Source organism: Trematomus bernacchii, unplaced genomic scaffold, assembly GCF_902827165.1.
Source record: "Trematomus bernacchii unplaced genomic scaffold, fTreBer1.1, whole genome shotgun sequence".
NCBI classification, from domain to species: domain Eukaryota; kingdom Metazoa; phylum Chordata; class Actinopteri; order Perciformes; family Nototheniidae; genus Trematomus; species Trematomus bernacchii.
Window position 1 is genome coordinate 182,544 of NW_022987774.1, and position 17,572 is coordinate 200,115.

At 37.4% G+C, this 17,572-nt stretch overlaps 1 protein-coding gene across 4 annotated transcripts in view; it reads left to right on the forward strand.

Annotated features, from left to right (window-relative positions):
* Positions 1–8,180, forward strand: part of mctp1b (multiple C2 domains, transmembrane 1b) — a 47,658-nt gene extending 39,478 nt beyond the window's left edge. The window contains exons 11-22 of one of the 4 annotated variants that reach the window (XM_034148951.1): positions 177–279; positions 965–1,067; positions 2,264–2,365; positions 2,795–2,869; positions 2,968–3,087; positions 3,891–4,001; positions 5,954–5,989; positions 6,169–6,222; positions 6,304–6,413; positions 7,053–7,162; positions 7,624–7,721; positions 7,979–8,180. In XM_034148951.1, coding sequence (XP_034004842.1) covers positions 177–279; positions 965–1,067; positions 2,264–2,365; positions 2,795–2,869; positions 2,968–3,087; positions 3,891–4,001; positions 5,954–5,989; positions 6,169–6,222; positions 6,304–6,413; positions 7,053–7,162; positions 7,624–7,721; positions 7,979–8,050 — 1,094 coding nt within the window. In that variant the 3' untranslated portion in view covers positions 8,051–8,180. The remainder of the gene's footprint in view (positions 1–176; positions 280–964; positions 1,068–2,263; positions 2,366–2,794; positions 2,870–2,967; positions 3,088–3,890; positions 4,002–5,953; positions 5,990–6,168; positions 6,223–6,303; positions 6,414–7,052; positions 7,163–7,623; positions 7,722–7,978) is intronic. The other 3 variants (XM_034148953.1, XM_034148954.1, XM_034148952.1) reach the window with 3 other exon arrangements.
* Positions 8,181–17,572: the final 9,392 nt, after the last annotated feature.

Consider the following 17,572-nt stretch of genomic DNA (forward strand, 5'->3'; position numbering starts at 1 on the left):
AGAAAATCTGTATTTTTCAAAAATAATGACAAAAAATTCGGTATTTTTCAAATATAATGAAAAGCAACTCGGTATTTTTTGAAAAATATTGACAAAAAAATTTGTATTTTTCAAAAGAAATGACAAAAAAGGACAAAATAATACAAAAAAGTGACCAAAACATGTGTATTTTTCAGGTAAGAGCGACCCGTTCTGTGTGCTGGAGCTGAACAACGACCGGCTGCAGACTCACACCGTCTACAAGAACCTGAACCCAGAGTGGAACAAAGTCTTCACCTTGTGAGTGACCTTTGAGACATAATACCTTAAAAATATTATTATATTACAAAAGAAAAGATGACGTGCAACAAATACAATGATAGTTTTAATTTGAGTAGAGGTTAGATTATCTATATAGCACATTTTCCGACACAGAGGCAATTCAAAGTGCTTCACATCTACATTAACTCAAATGAACACAATGGAATAACAGATTCATAAAAACCATGCATAAAAGAGATGGCTTCAAAACAACATTGTAAATACAGCAGGTGCTGCAAGAAGTGTAGGGAGAAGTTAAATGACTTCTGTGTAAGCAGCAGTACAAATAAATGTTTTTACTTACGACTTAAGAACTCAGCGTTGATGAAGACCTCAGGTTTTCTGGAAGTTTGTTCCATTTGTGCGGCAAGTCAAAACTAAAAGCAGCTTCGGCGTGTTTAGAGAATATCTAATAATCTATTTTAAATTACTTTCCAAAATACTTCCATGTACAGACACATGTGTAAGTAATATCTTATTCATACATGTACACCACTGTATATATTGTAATATGTATTTTATATATTGAAGTACAATGTGGACATTTATACTTGAATTGTCCTATGTTTATACAAATATTTTGTATTCTTAAATGAAGTGATGGATTGTAAACTTTTAATATGATATAGAACATAAACATTTTCTCTCTTTCTCCTTCCCTCAGTAACGTTAAAGACATCCACTCGGTGATGGAGGTGACGGTGTTCGATGAAGACCGAGACCGGAGCGCCGACTTCCTGGGAAAGATCTCCATCCCTTTATTATATGTGAGTGAATACAATGATAATACCAGTGGCGTTTTTATATGTACAAAAGTGGTGGGGCACAAAAAACTTAGATGTCTATATATAAGCTTCTGCAGTGACGTGCAGTGAGGTTCATGGCTGGTGAGGCACTGGCACTGACTCTTCAGGTTTACAAATATTATATTTTGACCTAAACCAAAATATAATATTATTTTCAAAAGCTTTTTTTGTCTGATGCTTCGATTAATTTTAAACAGACAGTTCAACAAAAGGATACCCAAAAAATGTCATTTTATCATTTAAATATTGAATTGTTCTCTCTTAGTAAGATCCCATTTTCAATAAAATGGCGGTCTTACCTTGACTTGAAGATGAAGTCCATTTGCCTATCCTTCTGGACAAACATTTCTATTACTTTTTTGTAAAAGTCCTCCTTATGTTCTTGTAGTTTCAAAAGTCTATCATAAATCTAATCCATAGATTTATGATAAAAAAATTATAAAAGTAGGGTAGACATGTGGATGTTATCCGGCTGATCAAAACGTGCATTTATCTAACAGGTACGTTTCCCACAGATCTTATTTCGAGCTATTTTCTAAAATCCTCTGGAGAAATCTCATTGCTTTTTTGTGCTTACTTCCTGGTTTTAGGACGCGCCACTGCAGCTCTCTCGTCTCCTCTTCACACAGCACACTTTTCGCGGCACACGTACTTACAGCCAATCAGCTCTGAATGATTTGAGATGACGTATGGTGGGGATGGTAGCTCCATGCCCCTCTGGTCATTATTTTTTTGCCACACACATTTCATTACAAAATACTCTGAGCATGCGCAGTGAAGTTTTTACAGTCACCGTTGACTTCACAGCGAGAGGAAGGGGCATGATCAGGTTTTGTCCCACATGGCTCTAAACAGCTCAATAGGCACACACTGTGACTGTAGACACACTAATTAGAAGAACACAGACTAAAACAGCAATGTACAGACGAATCAGATGATTAAACATGATCTTAAAATATATTTTATATTTTTTTTTATTTTTTTTTTTGCATTTTTGTAATCATTATTTGTAATACTTTCTGCTGACACTAGGTGGGGCTGTGCCCCACCTGCCCCTAATGACCAGTCGCCACTGGATAATACAAATGAAAAACAAATCTGAAATGTTCTCAAAAGTGAATTAATGAATCTGGAAATCTGTTTTTTTGTCCTTTCAGATCCGTAACGGTGAGCAGAAGAGCTACGTGTTAAAAAACAAGGAGTTAACGGCTCCGAGTAAAGGAGTCATTCACCTGGAGATAGACGTCATCTACAACACCGTGAGTTTCCCTTATTCCTTTCCTCTGAATTAAGTCTGCTAAAATACCTGAACAAATGACTTAAAAAATATCTGAAAGAAATCAGAAAGTTATGCGAGTATAAAATGTCTGAAAACCTTCCAAAAATATTTTAAAAAATTAGAAAATCATCCCAAAAATATTCACATTTATGGGTAAACATTTTGAAGGAACATGCGAACAATGTCTCAAATATTTTAGAAATAATATATAAAAAATGTACGGAAAAATAACATCTGTTGACCTTATAGAATATGGCTAACATGAGCCTGCAAATATGTGACTATACCTGAAAAATGCTGGATAACAGTCTGACGAGATGTCAAAAAAAAATGTAAATAAAATAATGAGGAAAAATAGATTTGAAAAAATAGAATAAATAGTAAAAAATGTCATTTTTTCTGTCTTCAGGTGAAAGCAGCGATGAAGACGATCGTCCCTGCAGAGCAGAAATTCATCGAGGAAGAGCCAAAGGTCTCCAAACAGGTCGGTTAATGTGTGTTTATATTTACTGTGATGGTAAACAGCTACTTATGTGCACACACACCTTATAGTAAACGTATCTTAATGTGTGTGTGTTTCAGTTGCTGCAGCAGAACTTCAACCGGGTGAAGAGGTGCATCATGGTCCTCATCAGCTACGGCACGTACATCAACAGCTGCTTCGAGTGGGAGTCTGCACAGAGGAGCATCTTCTCCTTCGTGGTAACACACACACACACACACACACACACACACACACACACACACACACACACACACACACACACACACACACACACACACACACATACACACCACACTCAAATTACATTAAAAAAAAGTTCTGTATTTTTCTAAGTTTTGCACAAAATAAATCAGTATTTTTCAAACTTAAAGGTCCCCTATCATGTTATTTTTAGGCAATAGCATAGGTCTCAGATATATTTAAAAATATATAAAAAACATGTCTATGAAGTGTTTTGCTCAAAATACCAAACAGATCACCCATTCTAGCCATGCCTCATATCCCTCTATTTCACTTCCTGTTTCAAAAGTGCATTTTGCATGATAGGTCCCCTTTAAAGAAGATTAGAGTCGCATATGTACGGGATGTTTGGTTTCTGGGCCATTGCAGGTATAAACTAACATATGGGGAGAGGGGATAATATTATGAGAAAAAACTCTTAGATCTTATTTAGATTTTTTTAAAGAAAATTCAGAATTAAAAAAATGAAATTCTGTATTTAAAAAATATATAAAACAACAAATGTGTTTTCCTAATTTTTCCCCAATAATTAGAATAAGTATTCTGTTTTCAAATGATCAATAATAATTTCTAAAATTTTCAAAAATATCACAAATAACAATTTTTTTAGTATTCCTCAAATGTCTCCAAAATCATTTCTGTAATTGTTACATTTTCAGAAATAATTTCTGTATTTTCCTAATTTAAAAAACCAATTGCTCACACACACTTGAGTACATTTACTGTGTTTACTTTACAGTACGTGTTCCCTGTGTTCCAGATGTTTGTGCTAGTGGTGTGGAACTTCGAGCTCTACATGCTGCCGCTCGCTCTGCTGCTGCTGCTCGTCTGGAACTATCTGTTCAGCTGCAGCCGAGACACGACCGACACGGTGAGGAAACGTTAACATAATTCCCTTTTTTCAAGATTCAAGGCGTTATTGTCATGTGCTCAGCAGCTACAGTACAGTGTAGATATGCAGTGCCGATCCTAGAGTCTGTGGGGGCCCTAGGCAAACATTCACTGGGGGCCCCTCGAACCAGCTATTCATCACCACGCTCAGCCGACAGCCCCCCCCTCCTGGAGCGGAGCAAGGCAACACAACTTAAAGGGGACCTATCATGCAAAATGCACTTTTGTACGTCTTTTCTACATGAATATGTGTCCCCGGTGTTCCAGGGAACTCACTAATGGCGCATTTCCACTACACGGTCGGCCTCGGCCACACTCGGTACGGCTCGGTACGGCTTGGCCGCGTTGGGCCTTAACAGGGCCGACTCACTTCATGCTGCGCTTCCATTACAGTTTAGGAACTGGGGTAGTTACTATAGTAACGCAGTGTAGGCGGAGCCGTGACGTCATCTTCAATGAGAAATCCAGAAACACAACACAGCCGTTAGCTATTAGCACTCAGAGCTCACAGCTCCTTATATATGTTCAGAAACTCGACAAAAGTTAAACAAGTACACACCACAGACTGCCTGTGTCATGGTGAATACAGTCGCTGCTTTATTTATGTCTGTATAGGCCGTTGTTGTGAGTGTGGACGGTCGGGGCATATACTGCGTTAGCTTAGCCAATCTCCATCTAGAAAAACACGCATTTTAAAAGGTTTTTCGCCTGCCGTCTGTCTGCAGACTTGACAAAGCATTAATTCATGGTTTTTACTAACCGGTATCAGTATGTTGTTACTTCGGCATCATTTTGAAACGTGTATTACAATTAAATCACGGTCAAATATGTCCATCTTGTTGTAGTTCTAGCCCTCTTGCCAGCGCTCCTCTCTCTAGTTTAGCATACTCAGCCCGACTCAGCCCTGTTTGTTGGCCCCGATAGAACCACAATTTTCTAGGGCCAGAAAAGAGGGGAAAAAGTGGCCCCGCGCCGTGCCGCGCCGGAACGAGGCCTAGTGGAAGCACAACCAAAAAAGGGGACGGCACGACACGGCACGCTTAAAGCGAGCTACGCGCTGCAATGGAAATGCGCCATAAGTGTCAGAAAACACAACCCTCTCTATTTTCCTCCATACCCAAATCTCTAAAAAAGGGGCTGCAACGGATCTGATAAAAACTGATCCAGATTTGAACACTGTCCTGACGTCAGGACGGTGGCACTACGGCTATTGGGCCAACTCCACCAATCAGGAGGAGACAGCCACGGCCATTGCCGTTCGAAAGCGCTGGAGACGCTGTAGTACATATGCCAGGCCTGTAGGTGGTGCTGTTCTCACTGAATCAGCCCTTGCTAAAACAGAGCTAAAAAATGTCAAATTGAGCAAAATGAGGCATGGCTAAAATGCATGATCTGCAAAAAAATAAAAAATAAATATGCCTTATATAGGTATGGCCCTACACTGTATTATTCAAATATAGCATGATAGGTCCACTTTAAGATAAGAAGCAGCATTTTAAGGTGCGCTATGCGTGGGCCCCCTTGAGGGGGTTTCCCGACATGTCGTTGCAGTAAATTAAAGGGTGTTTCATGTTGTCGTTGCTGTGGACCTTCTTAATCTACCTTCTTTGGGGGCCCCCTTCTGGTCCGGGGCCCCAAGCAGTTGCCTGCCTTGCCTGTTCGCAAGCGGCGGCCCTGTAGATATGGCAATGAAAAACTGAAGTCCCAGGCTCCTCCAGCAGAGCAACATGAATATAGGACATAAAACAGATACAACAAGTAAATACAAATAAAATAGTGCATTCAGTGAAACAGATCACAGGTATATACTGTCGGCTCGGTTTAATTAAAGTTCTATGACAAAGAGTAACATGTTATGTTTTAGGAAATAAATTAGCCCAAATAAATAAAAATGTATTTTAAATGTTACGTTTTTCTTTACTATTTTTTCAGAAAATAGCTTTTGGTCCTGCTGCATGCAAAATTAAGGTTTTCTCCAAAATATTCTCTAAATTAATTTCTCTTTCAAAAATAATTTCTGTATTTTTCAAAAATAATTTCTGTATTTTTCTAAAATAACTTCTATATTTTTCTAAAATAACTTCTATATTTTTCTCAATGTTATTGTATGTATTACAAAGAGTGACCTGTTTTATTTCCTGCTGCAGACGATGGAGGCCATGTTTGATTGGGAGGATGAAGAGGACGATAAAGAGGATAAGGTATGTCGTCATGAATCAGCTGTTTTTATATTCGAGAAATTTTTTACTGATTTAATATTTATTTCTCTCGTGTTATTTAAGGAGTCTGAGCACAAAGGCTTCATGAACAAACTGTACGCCATCCAGGACGTTTTCTTCAGTGTTCAGAACGCTTTGGACGAGGTGGCGTCGAACGGAGAGAGGATCAAGAAGTGGGTATCATCCAAGGAATGAAAACAGTTTTTTATTTACGGTTAAAGGTTTCCTCACGAGAAAAGCAAGATCATTGGGCCGTTGCAGGTCATTGCAAAATCCACCCTCAGCTCCCAGTAACGGAGCTTTGTCATTTGCAGAATTTCTTAGATTTAAGCGATAATTTAGAATAAAATTATTTTCGAAAGAAAGATCTGAATTTTTCAGATTTTTCAAATATAAAATCTGTATTTTTTCGAAAAATATTCTTTATTCTTCAAATTTTCCCCCCAAAAAATTATGTAATCTTTCAAATTTTTCAAAATGTTCACTAATTTTCACATTTTCCCCGGAAATTATGTAATCTTTCTAATAGTTTCAGTATTTCAAAATGTTGTATTTGTATAAGTATTTTTAAAACCTGTGTTTTCAAATTTCTCAAACAAATAATTTATTACTTAAATATTTCTGTCATTTTAAATGTTTTCAAAAATAATTTCTCTATTTTTCAAAATGTTCTAACATAAATTCTCTATTTTCCCAAAGCTATGAAAACCCCCTTTAATCTGTGTTCAGGTTAATGTGTATTTATAAATAATTTCTGTATTTCCCCATGCTATACGATCCCCCTTTACTCCATGTTCCCCCCCCCCCTGCAGCACGGTGAACTGGACGGTCCCCTTCCTCAGCTGGCTGGCGATCGCTGCTCTGCTTTCTGCCGTCGTCCTCCTCTACCTCGTCCCTCTGCGCTACCTGGTGCTGATCTGGGGTCAGTGCTAATACCAACAACACAGATACACACAGTAGTGCTAATACCAACAACACAGATACACACAGTAGTGCTAATACCAACAACACAGATACACACAGTAGTGCTAATACCAACAACAACGCAGATATACATAGTAGTGCTAATACCAACAACACAGATACACACAGTAGTGCTAATACCAACAACACAGATACACAAAGTGCTGCTAATACCAACAACAACGCAGATATACATAGTAGTGCTAATACCAACAACACAGATACACACAGTAGTGCTAATACCAACAACGCAGATACACACAGTAGTGCTAATACCAACAACACAGATACACACAGTAGTGCTAATACCAACAACGCAGATACACACAGTAGTGCTAATACCAACAACGCAGATACACACAGTAGTGCTAATAACACCATATATAAATACTGCATGTACTTTAATCTGCTCTCCTGCAGGTGTGAATAAGTTCACGAAGAAGCTGCGCGACCCGTACATGATCGACAACAACGAGCTGCTCGACTTCCTGTCCAGAGTTCCCTCCGACGTGCAGGTGGTGAGTAGCTGCAGAGAGGGGAGGATAACTAATTAATTAAATATTAAATAATGTGTGAATAGTCCAGATCACTTCAGATATTTAATTTGTATATCTGAAGTAAAGAAAAAATAATTTTCTGTATTTTTCAATTTTTTCAAAAATAATTTTCTGTATTTTTTAATGTTTTAAAAAATAATTCTAATGAATTTTAATTATTAATTTTACATTTCTTTTAGAATCTCTTAAAAATGAATTTCCTTTGTAATATTTTTCAGATGCACTACCGCGAGCTGAGGGTGGATCCGGGTCAGAGTCCCAGCAAACGCAGAAGACCAATTCAAAGTTAGCGTCTCTCCCTGTAAACATGTAAAATATTTTTATTTAAAGGGGACCTATCATGCAAAATGCACTTTGTGATGTCTTGTATACATAAATACGTGTCCCCGGTGCGTCGGGGAACTCACGCAGCGTCAGAAAATAAAACCCTTTCTCTTTTCCTCCGTACCCAAATCTTTTTAAAACGGGGGTACAACGAGCTGATCCAGATTTGCTGCCGATATGACGTCAAATCAGCGGCGGACCCACAGAGAGTTGCTATCAGAAACAATGCCTGACGTGTTTTGGACGTAATCTCGTCTTTGTTTACATTAGCAAGCGTCGCTAACACTCAGAGCTAACCTGTACTGGAGAGCACGTGTGTTTAAAAAGCAGGAAATATAAAAAGGAACTCACCTTGTGGTAAACCTGCAAGAGAAAAAGCATTTGAGCTCCATACTGTTTCAGAGATAATCCTTGATGTGGTTTAGAACAGGATGGCGTTTTATCAATGCAGAATTTTACTTTATCTCCGCCTCCTTTTTGTTGAGCTAACGACCCAAAATCCGCGTTTCTCTAACGGGGCTGGAACAGAGGGGTATGAGCAGTATGAGGCATGGCTAATATAGCATAATAGGTCCACTTTAATTATATTTCTTGTATATTTTCATTAATATGAGGAAGTTGTACAATTTCTTAATTTTTTTTATTATTACTTTGGAAAAACTTATTTTGTAAATCTTGTAAAGAGTCTTTTCTTCCTGTAAAAACACAGTGTGTGAAATGTACATGTGTGTGATGAGTGTGTATGTTACACAGAGTATGCATGTACTGAATGAAGGCGTGCCGCTGCTGCATGAAGGTCTTATTCATTCTTCACTCTGTGTGTGTAGAGATGCATGATGCACTGTGACTCCATGTACTGCAGTATTTATACATACTCTGTAAAATAGTATGTCAGATTCTCCGAATGTTGAAAATGAAAACGTTTTTTTTAACAGTAAATGCTCTGTAAAATAAAAAAGATAATACTTAGAGCAGCGGTTCCCAACCTGTGGGCCGCGGCCCCCTAGTGGTCCGCGAAGGCATTGCAAGTGGGACACAAACATGGACATAACAATAACATATAGGAGATGACAACAAAACAAAAACAGAAGAATTAAAGATACAGTCAGTAGGATCACTTCAACATTTCACAAACAAAAATAGGTTGACAACCAAAAACCACCAAAAACACAGCATGGCATATTTATTGTTCCTTTGATCCCACTCTTCGTTAGAGCTCATTATTTCCCATTTCATGCCGTGTCCAGCCTTTGATTTGTTGTGGCAATCGTTTTTTCCAAAAGAAACACCTTAAATTAAGATTACTCCTTGATTGACTTTTAAAAAGATGTATTTTAGCCAGAAGAATAGTTGTATTTATTAACTGTGTGCGGTCCTTATCTAAAAGCCCAAAATGTAAATTCAATATTTGCTGCCAAATAATTTGCAAAACATTATGATTTTTGTGGAAATATTTTCATTATTAAGATTATTTTTAATTTGAACCTCTTTTCCTTTCTCTTTCTCGATCCTCCTTAGCAACGGTCATTACAGTCCTTAGCAACGGTCATTACAGTCCTTAGCGACGGTCATTACAGTCCTTAGCAACGGTCATTACAGTCCTTAGCAACGGTCATTACAGTCCTTGACAGAGGTCTGTTCTACTGGAATAACAACGTGTCACATGTTCTGAATCGACCAATCAGAACTTTATTTAGCCTCCGTATTGTTTATGGTTGAATGTGGGCCACGAAAAAAATGTTGATGCTTAAGTGGGCCCTGAGTGAGTTGAAAAAGGTTGGGAACCGCTGACTTAGAGGATTTTAGTGGCAACTTGTTCTCTAATATATATATATTTTATTATTGTTTTGCAAGCTTAAGGGACATTCTTTCATTTTTGCACGCATAGAGTTTAGATAATTAATGGATAAAATCATTTAAAAAGAAAATTAGTCTTAACCAAATACAATCTTTTACGTCAATGCACGAGCAATACAATTAATGTTATTATTATAACAGTCACAATGAGCAATAATATACATTTAGTTTGTATAAAAGCTCCACCAAAAAAGCTTTACTTATAATAATTGTAAAGATTAGTCGTATTATTTTGCAGGTTAAAGAGGCATTTCACCATATAGACAATTAATGGATAAATAAAATGTAATAAAAATAATGAAACTACATTTTAAAAATATTAATTTAACGACATTTAAAAAATAACTTCCATATTTATTTTTTTATTTAATTTAACGCAGGACTTTTTACTTTTAATTCAAAACAAATCTGAAGTCTTCCTCCACCGTCTTTTTTGAACGAGACGTGGTTTTACTTATTTGAACTAGTCTTATTTTACAAATGAATGAAAGTATTGCGTATGCACTTCATTAAATGTCTAAGAAGCCATATCTGTGTTTAAAATAAGAGCATGTATAAAGAGAAAAAAGTATAAAACTTGTATATTATCTATTTTTATTTCATTGTTTTATTTAGGTATTTTTAATCCTTATATCCAGATTATTATTTTTTTAAATAACTCATCTCTACGTCCATTTATTTTCTATTTTTTAACGTCGAATGTATGCATTTTGACGTATTCTCCCCTCTCAAAATGTATTTTATTTTCTGCTTTGTTCCACCGGGTGTTGTGTCGTCCTCTCTGCAGAACTTCAGGTTTTCGGGTGTGATTTCCTGCATGTCTGTGTAAATGTGTCATTTTGTACGTGTCAAAGTTTGTCTGCATGACTGAAATATAAGTGCATTAATGGATACTGAATGTATTTAAGATGTGACGTCAGATCCAGGTAAAGAATCACATCTTCTGTCAGTTTGCACATGAATCTGTGTCCTGTTGCATTGTGGGTATTTGCTGCTGAGATTACAGGCCGGCTGTAATGACTGTGTAGTTTGTCTGAGAAAATATATTTCTACACAGATCAAAAGAATCCTGTTTTTGTTATTGTTACTTGAGTATTTCCATGTTCTGCTACTGTGTACTTCTACTCCACTACAGTTCAGAGGTACATGGTGTACTTCTACTCCTCTACAGTTCAGAGGTACATGGTGTACTTCTACTCCTCTACAGTTCAGAGGTACATGGTGTACTTCTACTCCTCTACAGTTCAGAGGTACATGGTGTACTTCTACTCCTCTACAGTTCAGAGGTACATGGTGTACTTCTACTCCTCTACAGTTCAGAGGTACATGGTGTACTTCTACTCCTCTACAGTTCAGAGGTACATGGTGTACTTCTACTCCTCTACAGTTCAGAGGTACATGGTGTACTTCTACTCCACTACATGTATTTATACCTTTAGTTACTTCACAGATGTGGATGAATGATGTGAAATATAATCAAGTGTTAAATCAGACTTTAGTTCCACCTGGAGTAAATCCACAAGCTACCCTGCAGTATACAAAGTCATTCAAACTAGCTGCACCTTTACCAGCTTTGAGAACACTTTCATGATCAATCATTATAAAACATATCATATATATTATTCTGAAATGGACCAATCTGCACAATGACTACTTTTACTGTCGCTACTTTCACTATATTTTGATGAGAATACTTTTCTACTTTTACTTGAGGAACATTTTGAATGCAGGACTTTTACTGTAACAGAGTATTCCTACACTCTGGTACTTCTACTTTTACTCAAGTACAAGATCTGAGTACTTCTACTTTACTGAAGTACAAGATCTGAGTACTTCTCCTTTTACTCAAGTACAAGGTCTGAGTACTTCTACTTTTACTCAAGTACAAGACCTGAGTACTTCTACTTTTACTCAAGTACAAGATCTTAGTACTTCTACTTTTACTCAAGTACAAGATCTGAGTACTTCTACTTTTACTCAAGTACAACATCTGAGTACTTCTACTTTTACTCAAGTAGTACAAGACCTGAGTACTTCTACTTTTACTCAAGTACAAGACCTGAGTACTTCTACTTTTACTCAAGTACAAGATCTGAGTACTTCTACTTTTACTCAAGTACAAGACCTGAGTACTTCTACTTTTACTCAAGTACAAGATCTGAGTACTTCTACTTTTACTCAAGTACAAGATCTTAGTACTTCTCCTTTTACTCAAGTACAAGACCTGAGTACTTCTACTTTTACTCAAGAACAAGATCTGAGTACTTCTACTTTTACTCAAGTACAAGACCTGAGTACTTCTACTTTTACTCAAGTACAAGATCTGAGTACTTCTACTTTTACTCAAGTACAAGATCTTAGTACTTCTCCTTTTACTCAAGTACAAGACCTGAGTACTTCTACTTTTACTCAAGTACAAGATCTGAGTACTTCTACTTTTACTCAAGTACAAGACCTGAGTACTTCTCCTTTTACTCAAGTACAAGATCTGAGTTCTTCTACTTTTACTCAAGTACAAGATCTGAGTACTTCTACTTTTACTCAAGTACAAGATCTGAGTACTTCTACTTTTACTCAAGTACAAGACCTGAGTACTTCTACTTTTACTCAAGAACAAGATCTGAGTACTTCTACTTTTACCCAAGTACAAGACCTGAGTACTTCTACTTTTACTCAAGTACAAGATCTGAGTACTTCTACTTTTACTCAAGTACAACATCTTAGTACTTCTCCTTTTACTCAAGTACAAGACCTGAGTACTTCTACTTTTACTCAAGTACAAGATCTGAGTACTTCTACTTTTACTCAAGTACAAGACCTGAGTACTTCTCCTTTTACTCAAGTACAAGATCTGAGTTCTTCTACTTTTACTCAAGTACAAGATCTGAGTACTTCTACTTTTACTCAAGTACAAGATCTGAGTACTTCTACTTTTACTCAAGTACAAAACCTGAGTACTTCTACTTTTACTCAAGTACAAGATCTGAGTACGTCTACTTTTACTCAAGTACAAGATCTGAGTACTTCTACTTTTACTCAAGTACAAGATCTGAGTACTTCTACTTTTACTCAAGTACAAGACCTGAGTATTTCTCCCACTCTGTCTTTTTTAAGTCTATGCTCACGCTGTTAGCTTTAAGAACTACACTTCCCAGGATGCTTTGCGGGCTCTGCAGGAAGTTTAAAGTCATGAGTCAGTTAGCAGCTATTTATAGCCTGTGTTTGTTGGTTTGTTTACATGTATTAAAGGGCCCATGTCATGGCCATTTCCACTGATCATAATTACATTGTTGAGGTATACTAAAATAGATTTATACTGTGCAATTTTCCAAACTCACATTGGTTTCGCATACAGCATCTCTGTCAAGCATGTGTATTCAGCAGTATTCACTTTCTCCACTAAACGACTCGTTGGAGCTCTTGCCCCCCCCTCCCTGTGAGCCTAGTGTGCTCCGATTGGTCAGCTCGGCCACTCGTTCTGATTAGTCAACCACCAGAGAGGCTGCGCCCATGTCTAACAGTGCTTTTCCCGGCTGCTCTCAGCGTAACATCAGTCTTATCATGGCGTCGGCACAGCCGTATATTTTATATACATATATATTTTTAACTGTTGTTATAGAAGAGTGTGACGGCCCCAGGGCCTTTGTCTTACGATGGGATGGAGCTGAAGAGGCTAATCAGCACGATCACGGACACCTCCGGACACTACGGCCCCAGTCTCTCTCCAAAGCGGCTGCAGGAAGACTAACTCTGCGATCCTCTCAACCACCTATCTCTGCATTTATCACAATAAATGTGCCGTGGTTTTGTAAACTCGTGTATGTCTCCTTGTCTTTGTGGCCTACGAGCCGCTCATAACAAAGAGTAAGTTATTTTTACCCGTTATAAACTACTACTGTTTGATGAGAAATCAAATCATGGTTTGCTATATATGAATTCAGGGAAGAAAGGATAGGCCTACTAAGTATTTCCATTAAACTTTATTTTTAGAAATGTACAAAATGAACATAAATATACATATATACACGGTATATCATCCATTCCTCCTCCTTGCATCTTGCCTGCGCACAGTCGGTGCGGTGCCTTTTAGCACGACGCCTCAGTAGTAGTAGAAGTGCCTTTTAGCACGTCATGGATTGTCCGCCAGGATCTGGCTGGACGAAATCAAATGCAAATCACAAAATATTAGAGAAACTTAGTTGTTTTAGATTCGTTAGTAGTAGTTGTGTAATGAACAGCTTGCCTGCTAATATGCTAACCTAGCTTTGTTTACCTTGGTAGCTAACACGATATGAACGTTAGCTTGGAGGAAAGGCAACTATAATGCAGTGTAATAAAACTACTATGAACAAAAGCTAGTGGTTCATATTAGGCTAGCAATAACGTGTTTATAATTGCAATCGTATACGGGTATTCTGCTACCATACAATGTAACTTGCATGAATACATTGTTTTGCGCTAGCATACAGCTAGCCTCGTTAGCTACATGCAGTATATGTACGGTCACAATGTACGGTAAATCACAGTACAGTATACTGTATGAGTATTCCGTGTGTGTGAATGCAGACATTCTCCTGCTATGAGATACATGTATGCAAGGCCATCTGCTGATATTAGAGTTGATATATGGAAACGCTAGCAACTTAGTTAGCACAGTTAGCACTGTGTCAATGGCTTAGCAGTCCAACACAGTTTACACATTTAAACAGTCTTGTTTGATAAATACACAAATAACAATGCAAACTTACAGGTTGTATACCCAGATCTTCCCCTGCTCCAAACGGTCCAAACAAGCTGTGCATATCCGGCCTCAAACTGGGCAATGTTTTGGAAGCTTTCGTCTGTGAAATGCCGGTTCTTCGAACCTCTGGAGGAGGAACACGCCGCTGCTGGTGTGGCCATAGCTCTTCGGGATTGGTCCATTTCGTTCCGGGTACCGCATGACATCAGGCGGTACCCGGAAGAATCAAATGGGCAGTGACGTATCTCCAACGAGGCGTATTGGGGAGGTATTTTCTGTGTTAGAGTTTTACTTGCTACAGGGTGTACTTTGAGGGTTTTGACTCTGCACACCGTTTACATGCATAAAAACCTTCATAACACACAAGGGGACGGGTAATAACCGGAAAAGCATGACATGGGAGCTTTAAAGTCGCGTGCAGACTGATCTGTCTGCAGTGAGAGCTGAGTCTCTCTGGATCACTTTCATGAAGAAGAAGATGAAAAACAGGTTTCTGGTATTTATATTTAAATTTAAATTCTGGACCAGAGAAAAAGTTCTCATCTAAAAATGTAAGTTTTTTAAAAATGTGTTCAAATCAAATGTTATTCGCCATGTGTAAAGTCTTTATTGTGCAGGCCTATATTCATATTGTTGTTATTTATTTATTTGTATATTTGTTTATTTATTATTATTTTTTTATTTAGGTTATTCATTTATTATTTGTTATGTTTACATGATTAGTGTCACATGTTTTTTTAATGTACATTTCATATCTGTATTTTTCAAATGTATTTATTAGTTACTTCTAATTTATATTATTTTAAATATAAAATATATCATATTATATTAGATTTTTTTTAATAATTTTTATATTGATCATTTATTTTTATCTTTTTCTTATGACATGATTATCTTAATTTTTCCAAAGTTACATTTAACATTTAATTTTAAATTATTTTGTATTGTTATTATTATTATTTTCTCATTATAGGATATTCTTTTATATTTTATTTATAAATGTTTTATCTTAAAAGTATTATTTTTCATGTCATTTTAAGATTATTATACTTTACTTTAATCTTGTGTTGCAGTTAAACTACTCCCCTTTTTTTAGAGAATAATGTCACAGCAGCTCTTCGTCCACTAGAGGGACTCATGTTCCTTTATTAGAGCCATCAACACCAGCAGGAGAGGACTCTTTAAAGTAGAGACACTACATACTGATATACACCTGAACATCAGCAGGAGAGGACTCTTTAAAGTAGAGACACTACATACTGATATACACCTGAACATCAGCAGGAGAGGACTCTTTAAAGTAGAGACACTACATACTGATATACACCTGAACATCAGCAGGAGAGGACTCTTTAAAGTAGAGACACTACATACTGATATACACCTGAACATCAGCAGGAGAGGACTCTTTAAAGTAGAGACACTACATACTGATATACACCTGAACATCAGCAGGAGAGGACTCTTTAAAGTAGAGACACTACATACTGATATACACCTGAACATCAGCAGGAGAGGACTCTTTAAAGTAGAGACACTACATACTGATATACACCTGAACATCAGCAGGAGAGGACTCTTTAAAGTAGAGACACTACATACTGATATACACCTGAACATCAGCAGGAGAGGACTCTTTAAAGTAGAGACACTACATACTGATATACACCTGAACATCAGCAGGAGAGGACTCTTTAAAGTAGGGACAGTACATACTGATATACACCTGAACATCAGCAGGAGAGGACTCTTTAAAGTAGGGACAGTACATACTGATATACACCTGAACGTCAGCAGGAGAGGACTCTTTAAAGTAGAGACACTACATACTGATATACACCTGAACATCAGCAGGAGAGGACTCTTTAAAGTAGAGACACTACATACTGATATACACCTGAACATCAGCAGGAGAGGACTCTTTAAAGTAGAGACACTACATACTGATATACACCTGAACATCAGCAGGAGAGGACTCTTTAAAGTAGAGACACTACATACTGATATACACCTGAACATCAGCAGGAGAGGACTCTTTAAAGTAGAGACACTACATACTGATATACACCTGAACATCAGCAGGAGAGGACTCTTTAAAGTAGAGACACGACATACTGATATACACCTGAACATCAGCAGGAGAGGACTCTTTAAAGTAGGGACAGTACATACTGATATACACCTGAACATCAGCAGGAGAGGACTCTTTAAAGTAGAGACACTACATACTGATATACACCTGAACATCAGCAGGAGAGGACTCTTTAAAGTAGAGACACAACATACTGATATACACCTGAACATCAGCAGGAGAGGACTCTTTAAAGTAGAGACACTACATACTGATATTAACATGAACATCAGCAGGAGAGGACTCTTTAAAGTAGAGACACTACATACTGATATACACCTGGACATCAGCAGAAGAGGACTCTTTAAAGTAGAGACACTACATACTGATATACACCTGAACATCAGCAGGAGAGGACTCTTTAAAGTAGAGACACTACATACTGATATACACCTGAACATCAGCAGGAGAGGACTCTTTAAAGTAGAGACACTACATACTGATATACACCTGAACATCAGCAGGAGAGGACTCTTTAAAGTAGAGACACTACATACTGATATACACCTGAACATCAGCAGGAGAGGACTCTTTAAAGTAGAGACACTACATACTGATATACACCTGAACATCAGCAGGAGAGGACTCTTTAAAGTAGAGACACTACATACTGATATACACCTGAACATCAGCAGGAGAGGACTCTTTAAAGTAGAGACACTACATACTGATATACACCTGAACATCAGCAGGAGAGGACTCTTTAAAGTAGGGACAGTACATACTGATATACACCTGAACATCAGCAGGAGAGGACTC